Source organism: Tinamus guttatus, unplaced genomic scaffold (assembly GCF_059628265.1).
Source record: "Tinamus guttatus ecotype Peru unplaced genomic scaffold, ASM5962826v1 Tinamus_guttatus_pri_ptg000419l, whole genome shotgun sequence".
Lineage (NCBI taxonomy): Eukaryota > Metazoa > Chordata > Aves > Tinamiformes > Tinamidae > Tinamus > Tinamus guttatus.
The window spans coordinates 317,135-342,909 of NW_028288953.1; the positions used below are offsets into that span (position 1 = coordinate 317,135).

Below are 25,775 nucleotides of genomic sequence, written 5' to 3' on the forward strand. Positions count from 1 at the left end.
CCTTAACAAGAGTACATATAACTCAGTGCCTGTAGTGGTGGACTTGAAAATATATGCATTGACTTAAAAGGTGAAATATCATCTTATGAAGGCTGTACTATTCCTTATTTTATCAGTAGTTACTGGGAGCAGTTAGAACAAAAAATGAAGATTTCCATAATTAGTTTGAAGTGCTTCCATCAGGCTATGACTTCAATGTTTTCCATTTTAGTAGATAAAAATAGAATTATGCTGATATCCACTAGTGATTTAGAGACTTTGGATCTTCAGAGTTGAAGACTGAATAATACTTTTGTAGTGTAAGAAGGAGCAGAATCTGTAAGAGAAGAAATACATCTCAAATTTGAGCTATATAATCAGATACAAATAAATGGAGTCTTTGGCTAGAAACAGGTAGGTCTGTTTTTTTTTTCAAAGGTACTGCCCAAGCAATTTTGATCTGAGATGACATTTTTATGCTATGTTTCAGATATTCTGTTAGTCCATATTATACAGTACATACTTCCCTCTCAATCTGATTTTCAGGACATACTGTCAGCATAATCTATGTCACAAGAACTCAGAGGCAGGATATCCAAAGGAATTCATGATCCAAAAAGTTTCATAAAAAACACAAAGAAAAATTTCGCCTAGAAAGACAAGAAAACCTACCACATTCTCTGTTGTCCAAAAGGGTATAAAGCTGTCATACACTTGACACTGCCAACTGGGGCTTTCATGCAGCCTGGCAGTCATAACCTGCTGCTCTTGATTTTACAGGCACCTAAACTCCTTACATTTCATACATATCTATAAAGCCAAATTATGATCTCGGATTTTCTCCATTCCTTCTCTTCTCGTTTTCACCACTGTTGTTACTGTTATCAGAATTTGGAACTTTTTCTTTTATAGTAGATTTGACTTGAGAAGCAGATGGCTTAAATAATCAAATGTTAAGCTAAGAAACTAAAATTTACAGCCACAGCACAAAACCAGAAACAGTTGGGATTGGAGGGCACATCTTAACATCATCTGATCCTAACTTCCTGCTGAAGCAGGGTCATCTAGAGCAGGTTGACCATTACCAAGTCCAGTCATGGGGTTTTAATATCTCCAAGAAAGGAGACCCTGCATGCTCACTGAGCAACTCAGTCCAGAGCTAGAGACACAAAACCACATTCTTCATCCTTTATATTTCTCTGCTACAGCACTGTAGCAGAGAAATACAAATACCACACAGGCCACTTGCACATAATGAAAGGAATGAAAAACTTCATAACCATATTCATGCCATAAAAGGACACGCTCTCAAAGGAAATTTACACAGACCCTACATGGGTATTTTTCCTTTCTCTCCTAATATTTCTGCTAAACAAGATTCAAAATTTTGCCATATTTTGCCATATATTTAAGTGTAAACAACCACACATAACATATAACAGTAAAAGAAACCAAGGCATAAGCTTTCAGGCATTCTGTAGTGAAGACAAAAGCAATGATTTTACTACATTAATTTTTCCATGGTTGAACAATTATTGCATTGATACAGGTAATCAATTAAAGAGTGCTGTGTCAAGGCAAAGGGCATTTTATGTACACACAGGTGTTCCTTCAGGACAGGAAAAGTCTCTGCAGGAATTCAAAATCACTGAAGAGTAACTAATGCATATCCCAAGACAGGTAAGCAAGCCAGGAGAATATGATTAATCATTGTAATACATTATCACTAAGTTAACATTAATGCATGTACAAGCACACTATTAGGTATGCATACATTTGTTCAATTTCGAGTGTTCTAGTAACAGCCCAAATCTTTAACAAAATGCATCTGAAATATTCACTTTCAGTTTTATTTAATACCATACAAGATATTTCACTTAAAGGCCTATTGTTGTACTCTGAAAAACTAACCCAATGTATGTCTGCATTTTATATCCAAGATATTTTATTGAAAGTAAATTTACTTGGAGCTGACACATACCTCTTTCCTTTAGGTCTTCAATATAGGCTTTCATAAATTCTTTCTCAAATTGCTCCCGTTCACGTTCACTTTCTATAATTTCTTCAGTGTCTTCACAAACAATAGTTTCAACAGGGCTATCTTTGAGACTTACAAATCTGTAGAGAAAAATATTAACACTCATACATAAACAAACAGGCTTCTGAACATCGCCGGTCAACATGAATGTCACTTCAGAATTTGTTCCAGCAACCAAAAGGGGAAATTTAAGGAACATGTGCTTAATTTTTGTATTATAGATTCCTTAGGAGCTATTATTAATCCCATAAATATTTCAGATAGTGCCTTCCCTGTACTCCACTCCAGACAAAAATTATCAGACTTGTCTCTTTCCATAAGTCTCTGTACATTAATTGTTCTTTGCAATAGTATGTATATTTCTTCATTACAGATTTTTGATAAACGATTCTAATTCTACATTGGCTAATGATTACTATGAGCATCATCATAACAACATTGCCCAGTAATATGGAAATTTTATCAGTATCACTTAGCTGATTATATATGTCTCAATGTTTTTGTTATGTTACCTCTCTATTACAAAGGAGGTTTTGGTGCACATTATGTCATGTTTTTAAATTGCCTAAAGTTACATCTTGTGAATAAAAAGCTAACAGCTATGCAAGCAAGTCACACAGTGTGGAAACTAAGTGTACAGAATTCTAATTAGAGAATTCTAATTACAAAATTCTAATTAGAGAGCTAACTTCGACCTCTTGAAGGAGCTCCTCAGAGGAACTGCCTGAGCAAGGGTCCTGGAAGGAAAGGGGGCCCAGGAGAATTGGCTAATATTCAAACACCACTTTCTCCAAGCTCAGGATGGGGCATTCCTGTAAGAAAGAAGTTGAGCAAGGCGGGCAGGAGACCTGTGTGGATGGGCAAGGAGCTGTTGGGTAAACTTAATGAGAAAAAGAGCATGTACATAATGTAGAAGAAGGGTCAGGCCACATGGAAAGAATATAGGAACATTGTGAGAGAATACAGGGATGCAACAAGGACGGCCAAGGCCTGTTTGCAATTAGAGTTTGCAAGAGATGTCAGGGACAAAGGGAAGGACTTCTATAAATACATCAGCAGCAAGAGGAAGACTAGGGAAAATGTTAGTCCGCTGCTGAATGGGGAAGGTGCCTTGGTGACAGAGGATGCAGAGAAGGCAGAGTTACTGAATGCCTTCTTTGCTTCTGTCTTTATTGCTAAGGCTAGTCCCCAGAGACAAGAGAGATAATCAAGAGAGAGGAGGACTTTCACCTGGTTGAGGAGGATTGGGTTAGGGATTATCTAGGCAAACTGGACACCCATAAATTTATCAGCACAGATGAGATTCACTCAGGAGTGCTGAGGGAAGGTCAGCAGGCCAGTCAGCCTCACCTCCATTCCTGGAAAGGTGATGGAACAGCTCATCCTAATGACCATCTCTAGGTATGTGAAGGAAAAGAAGATGGTCAGGAGTGGTCAGCATGGATTCACCAATTAAAAGCCACGTTTGACAAACATGATAGTCTTCTATGATGAGGTGACTGGCTGGATGGATGATGGGAGACCTGTGAATGTTGTCTACTTTGATTTCAGCAAGGCTTTCAACACAGTCTCCCATAACATCCTCATAGGAAAGCTCCAGAAGTGTGGACTAGACGAGTACACAGTGAGGTGGATTGAGGACTGGCTGGATGGCAGAGCCCAGAGGGTGGTGATTAATGGGGTTGAGTCTAGCTGGAGGCCTGTGGCCAGTGGTGCCCCACAAGGGTCAGTACTGGGCCCAGTGCTGTTCAGCTTGTTCATCAATGACTTGACGAGGGCACAGAGGGCACCCTCAGCAAGTTTGCAGATGACACCAAATGTGGACACCAACACTCCCAAGGGCTGTGCTGCCCTTCAGAGAGACCTAGACAGGATGAAGAGCTGGGCAGAGAGGAACCTCATGAGGTTCAACAGGGACAAGTGCAGGATCCTGCACCTGGGGAGGAATAATCCCAGGGACCAGTATGCATTAGGGGCTGACCTCCTGGAAAGCTGCTCCATGGAGAGGGATTTGGGAGTCCTGGTTGACAACAAGTTAAGCATGAGGCAGCAATGTGTCCTTGTGGCCAAGAAGGCCAATGGGATCCTGACCTGCATAAGGAGCACTGTTACCAGCAGGTCAAGGGAGGTGATCCTGCCCCTCTACTCCACTCTGGTGAGGCCACACCTGGAGTATTGGGGGCAGTTCTGGGGTCCTCAGGAAAAGAAGGACATGGAGCTTCTAGAAAGGGTCCAGCATAAAGCGACAAAAATGATTAAGGGACTGGAGCATCTATGGTATGAGGAAAGACTAAGTGAGCTGGGCCTGTTTAGCCTGGAGAAAAGAAGATTGAGACGAGATCTGATCAACACGTACAAGTACCTGCAGGGTGAATGTGGGGAGGATGGGGCTAGGCTCTTCTCCGCAGTGGCCAGTGACAGGACAAGAGGTAATGGGCACAAGTTGAAACACAGAAAGTTCCACCTCCATGTGAGGAAGAACTTTCCTGTGAGGGTGACAGAGCCCTGGACCAGGCTGCCCAGAGAGGTTGTGGAGTCTCCTTCTCTGGAGATCTTCACAACCCACCTGGATGCCACCCTGTGCCACGTGCTCTGGGTGTCCCTGCTGGAGCTGGGGGGTTGGACTAGACGATCTCTAGAGGTCCCTTCCAACCTTAACTATCCTGTGATTCTGTGATTCTATAAAAAAAAAAAAAAAAAAAAAAAAACTCTGGGGGCATTATCACTCTAAAGAGAAAAAAAAAATCAATAAAATGATTGTTACTTCCAAAAGGAAAATTGAGACAATTAATTACATGTCTTGTTAAATCTTATGAATTGCTGTCAGTTCCAAGTGGTTTCATACCAGACCTGAATACCACCTGCAGAAGCGTAGGACTGTTGTAATTACAGACAAAAAGGCCCTTCACTGTTCCCCTACAAGCAGCAAAACCCCGTTCCATTGCAGAGAACACATGAATCACTAAACTTATGAGACATATATATGTGAGATGTTGAAGCTTCTCTATCACCTCTCTAGTGGCCCCCAGATACCATAGAAACAGCTGTTTGTGAAACTACTTCTCCTTCCCAGAACTACCTCTTAACATTAATTTCTCCTTTACTTTTACTTACTTTAAACCAGTGGTTGACTCACAAATGGCTGTGGGTATTTCAACCAAGTCATCACCACTGACAACTAATAAATTGAGTTTTGGCATATTGACCAGGGCTCGGGGAAGATAAGTCAACTTGTTTTTCTGTAGGAGAAGTGTCTGCAGTTGATCTAACCTATAAAAGTATAAAAGATAAAGATAGCTTAAAGTGTTTATTTCAGTCAGGAGAACCCACTTGAAATAGCAAAGCACTTAATCTTGCAGACAAAAACAGCAACCTGCCCCATTCTTGGTTTCACCAAAATGTATCCTACCACACTCTCACAAACATTTTCATCATCATTAATTGACACTTTTCAGTCATGATTCAATTAATGTCTATGATGATAGGTGTTAATAGCCTCCCTGCTATGAGAGCTCAGAAGAACACCCAAGGCAAGAGATTAAAAAATAGTTCATACAGAAGATGTTGACACAATATAATGTAAAGCTTCACCTTGGGTATATCAGAAACTAATGAAAAACTTGGTCACCAGATTACAATTTTGCCCAATGGCTGTTTTCTATGTGTTAGATACGTTGCTATTGGACAGTATATTCCCATCTTTTTTTTTCACTAGTAATTAGCACTGTAGGGAGTATAAAAAAAGAATAAATCCTGGTGACATTTCTTTCATAAGTTGTTCCATAAAAAACAATTTAATGATAAAGTTTTGTGGAAGAAAGTGTTGGGATGCTTTTAAGTTTGTTTACCCAGACTTCTCCTAATGGAATGGTAAGTTGTGCCTGAGCATTTATTCCTTGGCATGTATAGTAGATAAAAGCATATCAAACTGAAGAAAAAAAAATTGTCTTGTTCAACCAGAAGCGTATATGCAGATTATTGCTTAGCAGAACCCTATATTATTTTTTGAATCCAGAAAGAGAAAATAAGCGAGGATTTAGCTCACTGCCAATGTTTTTATTATGTACATTTTATTACTAATGTTATCTCAGACTTCATTGTAATGATTGAAATTCTTCAATACGTCAGGCATCATGAGGCCAAACGTGAATCTCAATTTGGACAGCAGGTGGAAACCTGACATTTCCTAGTCTTCAGAGCACACTTGAGTGCCAGAACCTTCAGAATTCAGGAACCAAAAGATTAAAAAAAAAAAAAATCGTGAGCTTTCACTATGATGTTTTAATGTAGAAAATGAATACCCTAGAGATAAAAGAAACTTACAGAGGTTACAGGTTATATGGCAAAAAGTACCTCTAAATAGAACATGTAGCTTTTCACAAAGCAAAAATATTCTCTTAAAACTCTTTTAAATTAATTAAATCTTTATTCAAACTTTCTGGGAAAAAAAAGTTGCCAACCTGACTAGAACGCTTGAATTACTAATTCAAATTAAGAACAAATTAAGACTTTATTTCTGCTATCAGAGATATCTGTGATTATAAGATTTCCTATGGAAATCCCGTTGCCCAGTCACAAAGGTCTTAAGAATTTGAATAATGGGTAAGGTTCCTGTGTATTCCCTTTCACCTCAGAGGTAACTATTCTCAGATCAATAGACGATCCTTTTTACTTGTTTGTTTTTATAAACACTGGTTAATAAATGTTTTGGCTTACTTATAGCTAAAATTTAGTAAACCAACTTATAGGAGGAATTCAGAGAGAGTAAATAGGTCTGGGATAATAAAGATGCTTTCCGAGGCCAGCAACTCTCTTTAAAGCGGATGGACTATTTGAAACTAATCCTAGTAGATATCTAAATAAAGAGTACATATGTGCATACATACCTCTGCATGGGACAGGAGGATTGCAAATGTTTCTTTTAATCTTATCAATGTTTTTTGGCTTCAGTGCCAAAGGTTATCAGGATTTTTCAGTCGCTTAAATGTGCTTTAGTTTACACTTCCCTCTATCTATCTCATCTACACATCTAGATCACTCCAGAGGTGTGCTACTGACAATTCGGTATGGCAAGTTCCCTCTACTTAAGCTGGGGAACAAATTTGGCTCAGGTACTTCCTAAGGAGCACTACCTGGATATGAAGACATGAACCAGAAAATGTAATTAGTTAACTGCACAGTTGAGGCAGCGACTGCACAATTAAATGGAAAACGTAGGGTTTATTCTCCAACCTATTCCAGCAGTAACAATGGTAGAGTTTACTTGCAAAACATTTCTGGAAGAGTTTTTTTTTCACGTGACTTTTCATTAACTGCATGCCTTTGAAGCTTGTTGCTTTCTGAGTTATCTTGCTAGTTCATGAGCATATACATGAATTAAAATGTAAACTACCTGTCTATGTCTTGTGGAAGATCTTTCAGGTTGTTGCTGCTCATATCCAACCACTGCAAATTAGGCATCCGGAGTACACAAATTGGAATAGAAGGGAACTTGTTTGCTGACACATCCACAACTGTGACTTGCTTCAGGTTGCTTAACTAAAAAGAAGCAATGCTTATTTTAGTTACATTTTGCCACCACAAGAAAATGTTCCATTCTTCAAACATTATTTTCCTCTCACACCACTTAAAAAAAAAATAAGAGATGCATCCTTTTCCTGCTCAGCTTTGGGCCAGCGTTGTCTCAGTCATCATTTTATAGGGGGAGAGATTTCAAAAATAACTACCTAAGCATTTTCTTATTACCTTTCTAACACCACCAAAGAGATGTTGAAAAGTTGATATTGAATGAGGTCCTCATTCTCATCCTCTCATTCAGAAGACACCAAGATTGGAACCAGCCAATGGCTCACTTCTTCTTGGGTAATATCTGAACTAAGTCCCAAAGTGACAAAGCATAGTTTTGATAATCAAGAGATGCTCAGTTACTATTCTCCAAAACAGTCATTTTATGACTCCTATCAAAAATGCGTATATTTTCTTCGCTATAACCTTGCATTACGAACTGAGAACATATTGCTCAGTGATCCTTACAAAATGAAACTGCCCAATTAAGCCAATGGAAAATTTGGTTCAATATATTTCAAAGTAAAGAATTTTAAAAATACATCTGCCATACTCCAGGTATGGAATATAACAGCTTTTTATTTGAATATTTCTAAAAGGAAGTACATTTTTAAGCAATAAACCTTTAGTGCAATAAAGGTTAACTACAAATTTAAAATATACCTGTTAAAAAAATAATTATGTTACAGCTCTGTATACCAAATCAATTATTCACACTACCAGTGTTCATTAAACCATGCAGCTAGCTAAAGTGGTTGTCAAAGGAGCAAAAATGTTAATAAAAAAGTACTTTAATATGAAAATGATGTCTTTGAATTTCCAATCATATGTAAGCATCAAAATCTATCTCTATGGTTCCTGATACTGAATACAAATTAGCAAAAAAATTCATTGGTCATTGACCTAAGTTTTTTGAGAATGCAGAGAATAATTGGGAACCAAAACTCCAAAGCTAATATATTTTCAGCTTCCCAAGTGAGCAAAATACAAACAACAGTAAAAATTACAGAAAACAAAGTTCAAAATGTCAGAAGGTAAGTTTTGAATCTTTGAGAGGATTTATTTTAGAATAAATTTCTTTTCTGTTATATTTTATGGCTAAACTTTAGTTTATTGCAATGCTGACAGAATTTCATCTGCAATATTTAATTTGACCCTTGTCTTTTAAAACGCTCCAATTTGCAGCTTAGTGATGTGTCAAGGCCCTTTCTTCTTTTCAGATTACCTCATATTGCTGCCAGATGTTAGAATTTGGGGAAATGTGTTCAGAGGGATTTATTGAAGCTATTGTACTGCAAAAGACTATGCAATTAAGTTTGTCTTTCATAAACATAATAGAGGTGAGAGTCTCTCAAGTAAAAGATATGTTGAAATATGCCCAGTGCTGCATAAAGCCTCTTTGGTGAGGCATGACTGCAGAAGTCTCTCACTCCTGATTTAAAACAGGCAAGCAAACTTTTTACAGTGCCACTTCTCACTTCCAAAACATTTCATCATTTGGTGACTGACTAGTAACAATGAACAGTCACAATCCTGCTTTGTAAATTTCCCAGATACTGAATCTTTCTCCAGCAAAATAGAACCTCCCACTGCACATGGAGAGCAGAGGGACTACATTGGGTAAGAGAAATAAGAGAATGCAGAAAACACTTGCCATTGTATTTACATAAAATAACTTATTTTCACAAGTCCAAAATCCCAAGAAAATATTTCAAATTTCTATGCACTCAAGCAATTTGCTAAACTCCCAATGTATTTATACCAGAGGAAGAACAAATATTGTTCCAAAAGGATTCAGAAAGCACAGAATTAAAACAACGTCCCTGGTGTTTAGTTGACACCCAAAAGGTTCCCAAACCATGTCCAAAGAAAAAATAGAGTCTCTAACCACCAAGAGACCACATAGAATACTGACATCACAGTTCACCTGCCTTTCTAAAACCTGTTTTCCCAGTCTCTCACCTGTCACATTGGAGCAACTATGTAACATTAACACTAGGTGGCAAAAATACATTTTTTTTTCCAACAGCAGGAACTTATTTTATGTTTTTCTGAATGCACTTTGATATGTTAAATATTAAAGAGAGCATCAATATAGCAATATTTTATGCCATTTTTCAAGTCCTGAAAAGAGATTGTTTTAATATTGATTAGGTGAAAAACTACATTTTTTAGAAACTTCTACTCCTATGAAAATACACCAAAGAAAACATAAGGTGATAGACTGTCTTGAAACAAAATTTGCTTCTGTATGCCACAGAATATATGGAACCATGATTATATTCCATAGACTGCAAGTCCTCAGAGCTTGTTCTTTTAAGGTAATATTTAAAAAGTCTGTCTATTTTCTGTACTAGATTGCAATCAAATAGAGTTTTTATTCAATCTATCTCTGAAATGCTACCAACAAACTGCTGTGATATATGGCGCATTGGAAATTATGACACCTATATTTCCCAGAGAAATCCCTGTATATTTTACTTGCTTTTGAAGGGCTGATGGATTTTTGTACCTCTTACAACATTTCATTTTGATCAAGCATGACTCCCTTATCTTTTTTACCTAAGCATTTATTTTCACTTGATGTTGATTTTAGCTATTTTCCATATTATCTGACTTTGTATCCATCAGTATATAGTCTTTATGCAAGTTTCATTGTAACAAATAGCTACACTTGCCAGGTTAGCTACCTGGACACACTTATTGTGGTCCTTATGTTTAATGGCTACTGTCAACTTTATATGACAATCTACTCTTTTTTGCCTATCTTAATAATTTTAGTCATAGAAATAATCCAGATAACATCGTAGAACTCCACTGCTTCTCTTTCCCTCTGACAGTTAAACTTTCTTTTGAGAGAAAAGGACACCATGTCCTGAGCTGAAGGAGTTGTTTGATTAATGGGCGTGTTTTTATTTCCCTTTTTTTTTTTTTTTTTTTGCCATGAAAGGTACATACTGATAAGTTTGCATGCAAGTTTATCATGAGTTGCCTACTGCTTAGGATTAACAAATGAAAGGTTGTAAAGTCATGTCTAAGCTTTTATACAAAGTTTCTGTTTTTTTTCAACTACATTTTAAACACGCTGTGAAAGAAACAGCATCTAACTGAAGTCGATGACAAGACAGACAGAATGAATCAAGAAATGTCTATCAGTATGTTACCAACCTTCTTTTGCCCAGAAATTTCACTCTAATTGAAATCAAGGGAAATTTGTACCACCTCAGTAGTTATAACACATTTTAACCCCCAAAACATGGAGCCACACAGTACCCCAGGAGCTTGTGAAAATATTACAGGCTATTTGACAGAAAAGGCAGCCTAAAAATGAACTTAACAGCTGTCTCCTTAGATTTTGAATGTTCAAAGCAAATCCCCAGCTTTTCATTCACAAAGCTGATCTACTCTAATTTTATTAATATTCCATTATCATTAAGAGAAAGGTTACAAGGGAGCTTTTGGGTGATCCTTCTTAAAATAAAGATGTATATTTGGAGTCCAATCCACTAGCAGACTGCCAAAATAGATTCCTAACCTTGAGGGGGTAAAGGCATTTCATCCCCCGCTTTCAGTAACCAGATGTTATTTTACGCGTTTATGACATAAAACTTTTCCAGCATAAAACTGCAACTTCACACATCACTTGTCTTAGCACTATAACTTAAGTCCATACAATATATGTGGAAGCAAGTTTTCTCCCAAACTACATTTTTCTGATTTTGTAATGATCAATCCACAGTCACTGTTATTTTGATGCTAGACTGTTTATTTGCTAGCTTAACTTTTACCTCTGGAGCACTAACATTACTTAAACATCTAATTGTTAGGTTCATAGAAAGTAAAAGGAAATTCATAGAAAGTAAAAATGTCATCTCCTCAGGACTACCAAAAATGGGAAAACTGGTTGCACATACAATATTCACAAAGATATCAGGCATGGATCATTCATACATGACTGAAGAACCACACAGCAGTAAGAGCTGAAGACTATTCTTTATAAATTCCCTGAAAAACTGGATCATGTGTATACATTTAAGTATAGGAGTTCTCTCAGGCCAATAGACGAGTCACGGACGTGAAATTATGCACTTGATTAATGATTTGCTGGGTTCGAGCCATAACAAGCCTGCTTTCTCAAAAAATAAATTTATGTTGATTAGACTTATATTAAATTTTCATAGTACTACTACTGCAGCTACACACAGTCTGCATACATTATTATGCGTACACTTTGCCATCATAAAGTCATCTCTTTTCCAAAACTCCAAACCTTGAAAATTAAGAACACACATTAAGAGAGAAAACTAGGCTCTGCTGAAGCATACTCTTTTAGAAAGCATTTTCTGGGTATCAAAAAGGCCTCCTTTGTAATATATTCTGTTCCATGCCAAGAGATAACAAAAATAGCTCACTTATACAAAAGAGCAGAGACAAAGCATCTTTTTTTTTCATTTCCCCTCCAAGCTGTAACAGTAACCTAAGGAGAGATGCTATTGAAATTGTGAAGATCCTATCATAGAATCACTGAATCACAAAATCATTAAGGTTGGAAGAGACCTTTGGAGATCATCTAGTGCAACCCCCTTGCACACTTGGGGGTCACCTAGAGCATGCAGCACTGGCTCACGTCCAAGTGGGTTTTGAAGATCTCCGGAGAGGGAGACTCCACAACCTCTCTTGGCAACCTCTCTTGGCAGCCTGTTCCAATGCTCTGTCATCCTCACTGTCAAGAAATTTTTCCTTAAGTTCCTGTGAAACTTTTGGTGTTTCAATTTGTGGCAGTTTCCTCTTGGCCTATTGGTGGCCACCACTGAAAAGACGCCAGCACCATCCTCCTCACTCCTTCCCTTAAGATATTTATATGCACTGATCAGATCTCCTCTCAGCCTTCTCTTCCTCAGGCTGAACAGACCCAGCTCTCTCAGCCTTTCCTCACAGTGCAGATGTTCCGGGCCCCTGATCATCTTGTAGCCCTAAAATCATGAATTAAACAAACACATCAATCCTGTTTTTTCATTACAATACTGAAGCCTATATACTGCAGCCTATGAAGGTATCATTCTAACTAAAAAAATAAAATAAAATAACATGTAAGTTTGAGCTTATTCAGAGACCCAGAGTAAATCAGCACTTGCTAGAAGGGGAAAGGAAAAGAGGAAAAGAGTCAAAAGAGATAGAAATTTTATTTTGTGTCTCCTCTAAATGGATATTATGAGCAAAGATAACAATAAAAATAAAGAATTCTAAATCACATTTTCGTTGTACATTGGTAGAATAGCAGCCATTCACTTTAAAAGAAAAGATATCAAGTGTATTTAAAGAGATCATATCAGTAGAAAAGAAATAGGTAATGGTACAGTATCGACAGAAGCAAAATAAATGTCATGAAAAATGATAAGAAAGAAGGTGAACTGAGAAGGGATCCTGTGACTTCAACCTATTACTGCAACAGCTGTTACTTCAACAAAATTCACATTTCTTGTCTGTTGTGCTGCTGAGTACCATTATCAGTTTGACAAATATCACCAAGCAAGAGAACCCTGCAAGTCAGAATTAGATTTATCTACACCTAAAGTAAGAGTTTCATAATGAAAATTCCCAATCATAATGAAAATCCCCAAATTCAGAAAAGTCACGGAGTGTTCTGCACCCTTTGATATATCTGGTCTGCAATTAGATCTTAGCTTCTTGATCAAACTGTTGCAAAATATCCTTTGCAAAATGGGGCTGAGGTGGGATGAGGTTAATGTCCCAGACTGTACGTGCATGATAGTACACAAATCTACAACTGACAACACAGACAACAAGTAGACATTACAATTCACAGCTCTGTGGCTTGCCAGGATTACAGCCAAATTTCTTTCCATCCACTTTTTCCTTTCTCACATTGCTCCTAGACACATCTCTATGTATTTTTTGTGTGTGTATACTTTGACATGATTGCCAGCCTATCAAGAAAAGTTGAAGCTCATTCATTCAAATCCAAATTTTGTAGGAGGACTTATGTCCTGTTCTGCTACCCCAATATAAAAATTGGAATGCAGCTAGGGATTATTTAAGGATTTAGTTATAGGAAAATGTTTTTTTTTCCTGACCTCGATATGAAAGCCATGGAATGGTGCGTGTTTTGCCTGTGCAGTGGGGTGGGTTTCCCCTAGCCACATGTGGCTGCTTTCCAAGGACATATTGCTGCATTATAGAACTCTTCTTGCAGTTTCCATTGCTTCAGTGCTACCTCGCACTACTCTAGCCAGGCTGCACTGCTCTAGCCAGACTGCATCCAAGTAGCCCTCAGGAACAGATTAAGTATTACTGTATTTAGTTAGCTCTAATAAAAATATAAGTGAATACTTATTCATACATTTACTTATAAAAACTTATGATGATAGGCTTTCAAGAGAAGCTTCACCTGCCCTGGAATTGGCCAAGGCCTTGCCTCAAATGCTGGATAGTCTCCAGCCCTCTGGGAGCACCACCTAGCCAAGAACCTCCCAGCACTGCCCCACAGCTGGGGACATGGCAAGCCTTCAAGCTGCTAGGGAGAATTTTTTACTGAAAATTCTTTAAGGATTCCCTTTAACTTTTTCTTTTAATATACTCTAATGAAATACTTGCTGAAATTGGCATTTTCTAATAAAACTGTCTGAACAGAAAATATCTGACCCAATCCCTGGTGTAGCCAAGAAGATCCAGGAATTTAGGCAAGCTTCTAGATCTAAATTATGTCAGGAGCATTTCCATCAGCTCAGAGCATCTCGGGAAAGGGAGGCATTAACACTGCTGAATGCTCAGTATATAATGCTCCCTGGATTGCTATTTTTATTTTTCTCTGTCATTTGAATGCACAGGGAAACTTTAATCATGCGGTCCGGTTCAGCATAGTTACTCAGAGGAAAAATTGTGTATAATTAGGCCTCATAGTACTAAACCAATATCAACTTAGACACATTCTGCACTTTTTCTTCTATGTCTTATTATCAAAGGAAGCAGCTTCCAAACAAAGTGTTTTACTATCCAGTCCCTTTCAGACCATGTCCTAGGTTCTGTCATTTTATTTACTTAGCTCCACACTGCTGCAGGTATACTGATGTATCCTAATGTTAGCATTATCATTCCAGAAGGACCTAGAATTACAAATGAAGCTCTGTGGTGCGGGGTAGTAAAAACACCTGCTGAGGGATCCCCATTTTACAGAATTAATACCTTCAGTCATCCAGACAGGCAAATGAGAGAAAAGAAATAAACCTAATGACATGAAGTCACTTACCAAGAGCAAACAATAAGGCAAAGAAAAGATGACACAGATTTGCTAATTTATAGTCTTGAGTTACTCAGACCACTCTTCCAGGCAGGTATTGTGAAAACTCTCAGGCCCCTTTCAAGACTTTCTTGATTACAATAAAGAGATTAATGGAATTAAGATGACCTCAATTAAGATTCCACAACCTTCTCATTTCTTCCATTTTGAAAAAATAAAAATAACAAAAAATTGTAAGTTACCATCCTACAGCTCATGAATGTCACATTAGATCCTTGAATCAAGTCTACCTTTTCATTACCTCTAGTCTGCATCACAAACAGCATTTTGTACTGTCTACTAACCTGAAGAGTTAAAGCCAGCTTCTCAGCAGAGAATAAAAAAAATTTCCACTACACTAAAAACTGTTTTGGATAACGTGACCTCTTAACTATTTCTCTGCCTGCAAGGACTATATAAGATATCAATGAAAGCAGAAATGGTGGACAGGTTCTGTCATGGTGATGCCCACATCTGACCCTGATATACACATCTTCTAACTCATCACAGTCTCTCTACTGCTGTGATCTCACAGGTCATAGAATCATTCCAGATGCGGTCTCACCAGGGCTGAGTAGAGGGGCAGGATCACCTCTCTCGACCTGCTTGAGATGCTCTTCTTAATGCACCCCAGGAATCCATTGGCCTTCCTGGCCATGAGGGCACACTGCTCAGATATGAATTTTCATTGACCAGCCCTGTACTTTGTGAAAAATCAAAACAACTGCCTCAAAACAGCTTGATAGCTCATGTATATCTCCTAAAAGGATTAGCACTGGGTGTCATAGTTGTACGTACACACTGCTCATCACATAGCTCTGTGTGCTGGCAAGCACTGGCCAGACTTACCCAGCTTCCACACCACACAAAGCTGCACTGCATTTCAGATTTCAGGTTTAAGAGATCTGTATTAGCAATATCACCCCAGATCAGTTCAGGGGGCTGCTTGCAGAAGTGGCTTGAATAAGGTAGGTAAGGAGGAAGCAACAGAAGACGGGCCAATTGAAAATAGACTGGAAGAACAGAATTTACTGAGATCAATTTTACAGAGTGAAGATGAAGAGAAAAAAAAAAAAAAAAAAAACCCTTATCCCTGGAAAGCTATATCTACAGCATGAAGCTGCTTTAACTTTACTATCATCTTGGTTTATCATTCATAAATTTATCCACTTCTTCTGATATCCCCATGTGGCAACAACCACAATGACAAGCCACAAGAGAGAACCATGTAGATAGTCTAAAAAGCAGCTGAGAAGAGGCTTCTTCTAAAATCTGATTCAAATTCACCAACCATTACATTCACAACCTGAAATACACTGCTTTGCATTGCCACTCAGAGGCATGGCAGGGCCCAGTTGTATGAGCTGAAGAGCATCTCCTCAACCAAAAAGCAGAAACCACAGTACCACATGCTGAACTGAATTCCTGCACATCCCAGCATCACTTCTACCTCATATCATCAAGACAACATTCAGGGTGTACTTCTACACTCTTTTGCCCCCCATTAGTAAAGTAGAGATCCATACCTGATTCAGGTCTACAGGGGACAAAATATAGGGTGATATCTTCTTGTGCTGATAGGGCTGGCAAGAGTCTTTAAGACTTTCTGATCAGTGGTGGTGAATAGAAGGTCACAGTCAACCCTACAAAGTGTTGTTACAGGTGTGAAAAGTTAATCAATCATGTAACTTCCTATACTTAGTTAACAACTGACAGGGATGCAATTGTGCAAATATGCTTCTCAGAGAATAAAGAATAATTCTGCCCACTAGTTGCACTTTATGCAACGACTTGCTTATCTCCACCCTCCTACATCCCTCTTTCAGGCTCCAACTAATCTAGGAATGTGGACATCTGAGATATCCTAATGTTTCCTTTAAGTTAAGATATGCAAACGTTGGAGTACTATGTATTGCCTCTCCCATTACATGTACTCAGTGATTATGCAAAATCTGCTTCATGTTATCTCTGCTGATGGGATTTTTAAAAGCTCTGTTGCTATTGAATTCAGGGAGGTTTAGAACTGTGTTCAGATAAAGCAGAGTTGGGACAATGCTAGATAGATTTGCCTACTGCAAAAACTTTTTACAGTTAGATTCACCTTTTGGAACAAATAGTCAATTTGCAGTGTTTGCATTACATTGGTCATTGGTAAGTCTGTAAAACCACTTCTCTATCATTCTTGCTGTATAAAATTTCAGCCTGTGAAAGGTGGTATTGCTTTCATCGGACTCAAGTGAAAGGTAAAGTAAAGGTCAGTGGCACCAGGACACGCAGGTAGACATAGATCGCTTCCTCAATAAGGTGGGCAGTTATTATTAGCTGCTGACTTGCCCCAACACCGGGGTGTTTTTGAAGTGCTGCTATTTTAATTAGGAGACTTTCGAGGCACGGTGTCAAAACAATATCAACTGACATGCCTTTCTATGTCTGACCACATAATCCTGTTTCCCAACATAGAGCAGTGCCCTTCTTTACCCTCTTGTCTATTAAAACATTTATGAGAGCTCCCATAGCACTAAGGCCTCCCTGAATCACCTCTGACATCTGACACTTTTGCACCTGCTCTTACATTTTTCACACCCTTCCAGCTAATGTTTGATGTTACGTTTTATACCATTTCCATAAAGCAGCTGTTCTTTAGAGGGGATTGACAGCACTTTAGCCAACCACGACAGAAAGCAACTTGTCTGGAGCATTAAGCAAATTTGAAGAGAAAACAAGCACAAATCAAAGAAAGGCAAGATGAAATTTTCTCTAACAGAGGAAATGCATCTGAGCATCTGAGCTAAGCAGCTGCAAAAAGCAATACTTTTGCCAGCAATTTCAAAAGAATAATAATTTCACCAGGGTTTGGCTTGGTGATATTGTCTCCACAGTAGCAAGTCAAGCTCTATTATACCACTTACAGCTTTATGATCCCGAATGTATTTAAAAAAAAGTCAAATTACACAAATCTAAAAGTTCCTCATTTACATTTTGGATACTGTTGTGTCAGAAACGTTTAGGATACCAAACTTAGTCCTTAGTGAAGCACTAATCGCAACAATGTCTTTCAGGTTGAGATACACCAACATTGTTGAAAGATGCAAAACACAGCTAATTAATATTGTAATGTCCAGGCAGGCACAAAAAAAAAAGAAAGAACCTACACCAGCAACATCTCAGGTTACTCTGCGAATGTTTTGAAAGCTCCCCAATTCTCTACTTGCTGATATGAAGACTTAGCTGAAGTCCTTCCTACGCATCGGGACTACAAAGCAGGATTTTATATGATTTTTGAAAAGAAGATTTGCAAAACAGCCAGAAAGCATAACTTTGCCATTTCTCTGAACTTCAAAGGTCAGTTTATATATGATTGATATGGAAACACAAGCATACATACACACATGTTCTTTCTTTGACAAAGTCTTCATATGCTATACCAGTTCTATCTCATACCTTTACTTTGCACTGCCCGGACCTCACAGAGGAAAAGGAGAACACACACTGATATTTAGCACTGCTCATCACAGAATAATTTTGCAATATCTTAACAGTGAGGGTGACAGAGCACTGGAACAGGCTGCCCAGAGAGATCGTGGAGTCTCCTTCTCTGGAGATCTTCAAGACCCACTTGGACGCAGTCCTGTGCCACATGCTCTAGGTGACCCTGCGTGTGCAGGGAGTTGGACTAGATGACCTCTAGAGGTCCCTTCCAACCTTAAGCATTCTATGATTCTATGATTCTATGATCCCTTTTGTAAATTTTGAGTATCATAACTTCTAACCTCAAGTATTTCTGGCTTGGTGCTATTGGTGTAGAGTGGCTTCTGAGTTCTGTGACTATGGGCATGTGGCACACCAGATGGAACAGATGGAGGAAATGAGAATTCCTTCATCTTCCCTGTCTTCTTATTAAGTGTATTTCGTGTCACATCTATCAATACTTTTGACTGATGTAGCATTACTAACGGAAGTTTACAGTATGGAAAAAGAATGGTCTGTTCAGCACAGCAAAGTTGTCTCTTTGAAATATCAACACAAAGGAGTTATTCTGCCATGTTCTGGAAAGATTAATCGGGTGATGCAGTAAGTAATTGTAGGATCCAATAAAGTCTTCATTAATCTCAGATTAATGACAAAACAATGTTTATACACACCTACAGCTGAAGGTATACCTGCTTTTTAATACCATCTTTATTTCCAGAAAAAGTAATTAATTGCATAACATGTACCAAATCAGCAACAGGAGATATATAAAATGAAAAGATCACCAGCTTCTTACCAATTCATTAAAAAAAGAGCAAATACAGCAAATGCATCCATGCATCCCTTGTCTCTGTAGCCACAGAGCATTATAAATGGTAAAATACTCTTCTGCTAGGAGAGGCGCTATGTACCATATAGGGCATTCCTCTCTTAATCTGCTTAGCTGAAGTGTCAAATTCAACTCCACAGCGAAAGCATACCTAAACCCCCCAGTTCATCTTCCTCTACTGAGCCCAGCTGTGGTCCAGATATGTGTGTCGCAAACTAGCTGCATGAGCGGAATACCATGCCTAACATTTACACTTGACTTCAATTCATGTTTTCACTCATGGATGGAGATGCTTTTAACTTACAAATGTGGCCAAGACAGACTTGTATTCAATTGCATATCCACAAACCTTTGCCGCTAGAGGACTTATTTTGCAAGTAATCTAACCTTGAAGATAAATGAAAATTTAAAATCTAAAAATGATGGAGATTGCAATAATGGAAAACAGTAAAAATAAAAAGAAAAAGAGACATTGAACCAATCTGCTCTTCCTTAGGCATGGTATAGTATATTATGAAATCCTAAGCCTTGCAAAATGAACATTTTGTAATGCAGTGTTAGATCATATCACTTAAAGATTAAAAGAGAAGAGGTAGAGAGTGCAGGAGTGGCCTTTGGACATAAGGAAAGAGCATTTTGCAAGGAATGAAAAGGCAAATGAAGAGGGTACTTGCCTCATGACAGCACAGCACAAGACTCTGCACTCAAGCTATGGCTACAGAGATAAGCCATACAAAAACACCCCCAAAAGTCCAGCTATTGGGTACACATACCCATCATAGGCTAATTAGACACTCTGTGAAACAGGTAGGTCCAGCCCAAGCGTACTGCCGTGCCTGAAGCTTTGGTACACTGAGAAAAGGGGGCATATTGCTACCAATTATTAAACCTATTAAACACAGAGTGAAGATCCAGAGAATCGCTATTGTGCTAGTACAGCTACATCATAGAATGCTTCAACATAAAATAAAGCTGCTCTGTGTTGAAAAGTGAAATCAATAGACTAAATAGGCAAAAAGTAGAATCATCATACATTTAAGTCACCTGAAAAGAAACAGATTCCATTTTTAACTGCTCAAATTACAAAACTTACTAACAAGTTAATGGACTTAACAGAATTCATAACAATCTGAACTTCTTAGTTGTCTGACTGGCAAATTCATGAGGAATAATGAATATGCCAGCAGAAATTTGTGCATATATATGACACAGCTGTAATCTCAAATTAGAAAATTTAATTCAATAGGTATTTGATGCCACCATATGGTTTTGTGTGATGCACCTAATTCTCTCTCTGTCCCTCCTGGGTAGCAATTACCCAAGTTATGAGCTATGTGATCCCTCCCCCTGATATTTCACCTGTAAATTAAGTCACCATATTGCATGTCATGGCTATTTATAAATCCAGATTCTTTCCCCAATAAATCAAAAGAACAAAAAATGCATAAACTAAAAGCTTCCAGACTTCCTTATTTCCTGCACCTCTCAACAAGGAAACAGAAATTGAGCAGAAGACTGATTACTGATGATGTAATTCAGGCTGTATTCTGATCATCATATAAACTTCTACAATGCTGTCAAAAACTCCTGACTGAATTATAGGCCTGTTATCAATCTCCTTGAATCCATTATTGTGTATGTTATCAGTGTCTCTGTAGGCACTATTTTATGTAAAAAAAAAAAAACAAGGTAAAATTACACTTTAATCATCTCTGTTGGATTGCAGTTGGTCTTTACTTCTTAAAACCAAGTTTTACACAGGAGTATACTATTGCTTCTCTGAAAAAAATTCTTTACCATCTCCAGAGGAATTTTTAGTGATTTGAAAGTCAAATAAAAATTGAACTTTCTAAAAGATGATAAGAAGAAATAGTTTTAAAAGTTCTCCAATTTATTTCACGCATCAGTTATCACATTTTCTTTTTTCCTGATATTATAATGGATCCCATTCACCTACCGAAACAAAACTTCCACTGCTCTCCCACTCCCAGTACTCATACTGCAGGGGAGAATAACAAGCAATGAATATTTCACTGCATTAATAGATTTTAGGAATAAATGTATTAGATAATTGCATCTAATCTGTGTAATGTGGAGTCACAAACACTTCACAGTGTCCCTCCACTTTCCCTTTTTCACAGCCTCAGACAATTTAGATTAATTCTACACTTTTTAATTCAGGAAGCAGTTACCCACCAGTGACTACCACCTTTTGTTCATCTGAGGATTGAACATCAGATACCTATTATATTAGCAAGGATACTGACGCAATTGCTCTGAACAACTTCAGCCATATTGAGTATACTGAAGGCCAAAAACCCCGTAGCCTTTTAAATCACTTGACAAAAGATGTTTGCTTAATTGTATGTGCAGCTTCCAAAGCTGCCCTTGAAACATTGATTCCAGGAAACTAATTTTATAAACTGAATTAGAAGAGTTTCTGTAGATTGCCTCCTGGGTCACAGCAAATACAAATTAAGTGCTACCCTCCAGAGAAGTGAAGAAACACAATAGGCGATGCCAATATATGTCTTTTTGACTTTGTAGATCACTCTGACATAATGCTGCCCCTAGTTTTCCTACAGAATCGACAGCCATGCAGTTCAAAGTTTTTCCTATAGTAGAAGCATACAGCAGGTCCAGTAGCATACATACAACTTTGTTGGCTTTCAAGACAATTTGAATATGAGACTACTAGAGGAGAAAAAACATTTTAGGCTTTCTAAGATAAATACTTCTTGGGCCTCTTCCTTGTAAAGATTTAGATTGCAATTAGCTTTATTTACTCAGAAAGGCTACCCACAACACATAGCAAAGCTTAAGCCTGTGCATTGTAAAACATCCAAAGGCCACTGGAAAACTCCCATCGATTTTAACAGACAAATGAGAGGAACACAATACATTGACTTGGTCTTTGGGTTTGAAATCACTCACTTCACCTGGATCCTTAAATTTGATTCCTTTGCTTGTTCAGGATTTATATTTTCCCAGTTCCATTTTGATTACTTTTTACCCTTTAAGTAAAATATCTTTTTTCAGACTCCTACCTTTGCTAATATGAAGGAGGAAGAGAGGAAAGGGTAGACCTGCCCCTGCATCATTTCTGCCACAGATGTTTCTACACAGTGTCCACTCCTAGTGTGAAGATAATGTTCATCCTTGTTTCAGTTTCCTTCACATCATTTCAGAATTGTTCTTCATCAAATAAACCGCTCTACAGTGAAAAGCTGGAGGGTGATTATTTACTGTTTCTGTTTTCTCAGAGCAGAACATAAGCATGGCCAAAACAGAACTCACACAAGCATAACCCCTCCAACATTGCCTGGATGGCAAAGATTGCCTGGACTAGTAAGAGATGCTTAGAGGTAGGGGAAAAAAAAAAAAAAAACAGAAATCAGCCAAGAAGAGCCTGATACTTCTCCCTGAACCTCTCCTCATCCATCCTCCAGTAACCAGTGCTTTAGGGAAATACTGATGGTACCTGAGACTCTGTTTAGGTCCTAGCAGACCATTTTAATTCTCTAGGAAGAGCAAATTTTGGAACTGCCACCTGAGCAAGCAGCCAGTTATGCATCCACACAGGAAATGATATCACGTCTGGTAGTCCTTTCATGGGTCTTGATGATCTGCATACCTTGCTGCATACCTTGCTTCACAGGTAATACACACGTAGACTTATGTTAGATATATTCATGTCCATGATAATGTGTAGTGCTGTTCACAGACCTATACCCTTCTAAAGATAAATAGACATTGAAAACAATTTAAAACTAGTATGAACATTTGACTGTCAAGATACACTTTGTTTCCTGAAGGCTGCTATTTGCAGCCTTCTCCTTATCACCATTGGGCAAATTCCCTTTTGGGATCAAGTCCTCCTTCATCTATCAGAATAAATATGAGCAGAATTTAGTCATTTCAAAACCGAAAGACAGAACTTTGGTCCTGTTTAGCTGTTATAAAGGTATTTTCAGTGACAGCACTACTAAAACATTACTGCTAAAAACTGCCAGGGTTGTAATTAATCTGTTGTAAGAATATTTTAAACCCATGATAAGATTCCTCGTAATCCAAATAAAAAAGGTACCAGAAATATTCATCTTACTTCAAATGGGAGCTCTGTTATTTCCAGATTTCCAGACAAATCCAGCTTTTCCAGATTCTCACAGTCACCCAGTTCCGGAGGGACTGACTTCAAATTATTAAAACTCACGTTGAGCACTTTGAGATTTTTTAAGCAGCCTGTTAGGGAAAGATAATTAAAATCAGTGTGACAAAACCACAAAAGGCTAAAGTGAAACAAAAAGTACACTCTGTTTAGCTACAAAAACAAAAATCCTCAATACAATGATGAATAAATCATGAATAAACACTTTCAGCAACAGGCAGCCATTATTGGAACAAAACTGCTATCCAGCACTCTATTTGCAGCCTTCCCTTATAATCAGCAAGGGACTCAGGAAAGCTTTGCCAAGAGGCAGCAAAGATTTGCTGAGACCTTGATTTTACTCGTAATAAGGTTCCCATTTACCTTGGGAGAAATGGGAGAAGTTGGCTTTTGGCCCAGCCACTTAAGACGGATTTACTTGTTCTCTGGTTGAGGAGCATCTTAGGGTTCATTACAGAGCACATTCATAGCACACGGTTGCACCTACCAAACTTACTGGTAGACAATAAGAACTGCATTTGCTGCATCCAGCATCGCATACCTTTTTGATTTAAATAGCAGTGATTTTAATAGTCCTGTCTGATTATAAAAGATAATGGGACTCTGTGTTTGTTTCATTGTTTACTTTACTGCATGGATTCATTGTCAGCCTAATTTTGGGGCCCTGCTGATATTTTAGGACGTGTTTAGTCACATTGTACTTCCAGCTTCTTCTATTTATAGCATTACATAATCTGCAGTAAAAGCAGGTCTAGAAACATCATTAAAATGCAAAATACATTATACCGCAAAAAATGGAAATTATACTGTGACATATTCAAAGAAGAAGAAAGTTTGGCATTTAAATATACTGAATAGCTGAAATGTTAGCAAAGGGATTCTTAAACATTGTCATAACAAAGACAAGAGACTGTTCTGTGAACAGCTGTCCTGCTGTTTTATATAGATGATCTTCCCCTCTTACCAGTGATCAAATAAAGCATCATGAGGGAAAGCAAGAAACTTAAATCCAATTCAGTAATTAGAACTAAGGGTGTGAATAGCATCATGCATCTCAATAAGTTATCAAAGCAGGCTTCATACAGGCAAACTGCGTAAAGACATATAATAAGTGTTAATCTTTGTCTATAAAAGCATTCTATCAAGCAAATCACCACTTAGCTGATATTACAGAGGCACTAGTTTATATTATATCATTGTCTTCTGTTTATAATGCAATTTTTAGAGAAAAATATGTGCTTTCATGGGATTTGAACAGCATCGTAGAGAACTGCTTTACAATACAGAGCAAGTGCTCAAAAATGTCATAACAGTAATCTTATCCTTAAGGTACAATAGAAATCTACTTAAACTCCCTCCAAAATACTTGTTTTGGAGCTGCTCACCTTTTGCAACCTGTTGAAATCATTAGTGTAGGCCAGAGAGCACTCCCACAGGACAGAGCAGAAATGTACAGAAATGAAAGCCCTGCAATTTTCCTCTGAGAAAAATTTTCTCTGTTGGCAAAAGCAATACATAATTTGATGGCCTATACTCACAGGCCAGCTTTTTGCACAGACTTCACAGAGCCCACTGGACACAGCATTTCTTTGGACAGCAGCTGGAGCACCCAAATCTTTCTCCAGGTGGCAGATAAGCCAAGTATGGGGAATACTCTGCTGGATTAATCTCTGCAGGTTGCAGGAAACAAAATACATGGAAGCTTCCCCTCAGCTAAGCAAGCCTCTTTTCTTCCCATTTATGCAGCTCTACCAGAAGTTCAAAACGAAATTGTATATCAAAACTCAGCTCTGTCCTTTTAAGAAGCTGACCGTTTTGTCCTCTTTGCTGTAAAGTGCTGTTTTAGTTAAACTAGAAGAAACAGAATTACCCCTAAGAATACAAAAGACATTTGCTTTGGCAGTAGAGTACCATCCCACAAGGGTCATTTGGGCTGATGCAAGAGAGTAATAGAAGAAGCTTAAGCGTATAAATGTGAGAACCTTCTTATCTTATTCCCAGGTTTTCAAGCACGTAAAAATAACACAATGTTAGCTAATCTGGTGCACTATGATGTAGACAAATTAACGTATTACACCACATGCTAAATAGTATAAATATCAACATGTCAATTCACCACAAAACCACCTCAAACCTACATAGTACCACTTCATATCAAACCATTCATTAATTTACCATCTTCCATCTTAAAAGTAGTTTGCTTTCTGACATGCACTGCACTTATCGAAAAATATGTCGAGTCACATCCCTTCCATGATTCAAAATGATATTCCAATTGCCACCTTAAGTTTATTCATAAAAATTTTATAATCATTCTTTCTTAGCCAGCTTTATCCTTAAATAGCACTTTTCTTTCCCTGGTGTTTACTTCCCTGATGTTTTCATAGGCAGTAGTACACATACCAGCCTTTGTTTTACTAGCCTAAAC

The 25,775-nt window shown here is 37.9% G+C and overlaps 1 protein-coding gene across 1 annotated transcript in view; it reads right to left on the reverse strand.

Annotated features, from left to right (window-relative positions):
- Nucleotides 1–266: 266 nt before the first annotated feature.
- Nucleotides 267–25,775, reverse strand: part of LRRC2 (leucine rich repeat containing 2) — a 48,589-nt gene continuing 23,080 nt past the window's right edge. The window contains exons 4-8 of the mRNA XM_088531447.1: nucleotides 23,285–23,421; nucleotides 7,410–7,555; nucleotides 5,132–5,287; nucleotides 1,961–2,097; nucleotides 267–316 (exon numbers count right to left, since the gene is read on the reverse strand). Of these exons, the coding sequence (XP_088387573.1) occupies nucleotides 267–316; nucleotides 1,961–2,097; nucleotides 5,132–5,287; nucleotides 7,410–7,555; nucleotides 23,285–23,421 (626 nt within the window). The remainder of the gene's footprint in view (nucleotides 317–1,960; nucleotides 2,098–5,131; nucleotides 5,288–7,409; nucleotides 7,556–23,284; nucleotides 23,422–25,775) is intronic.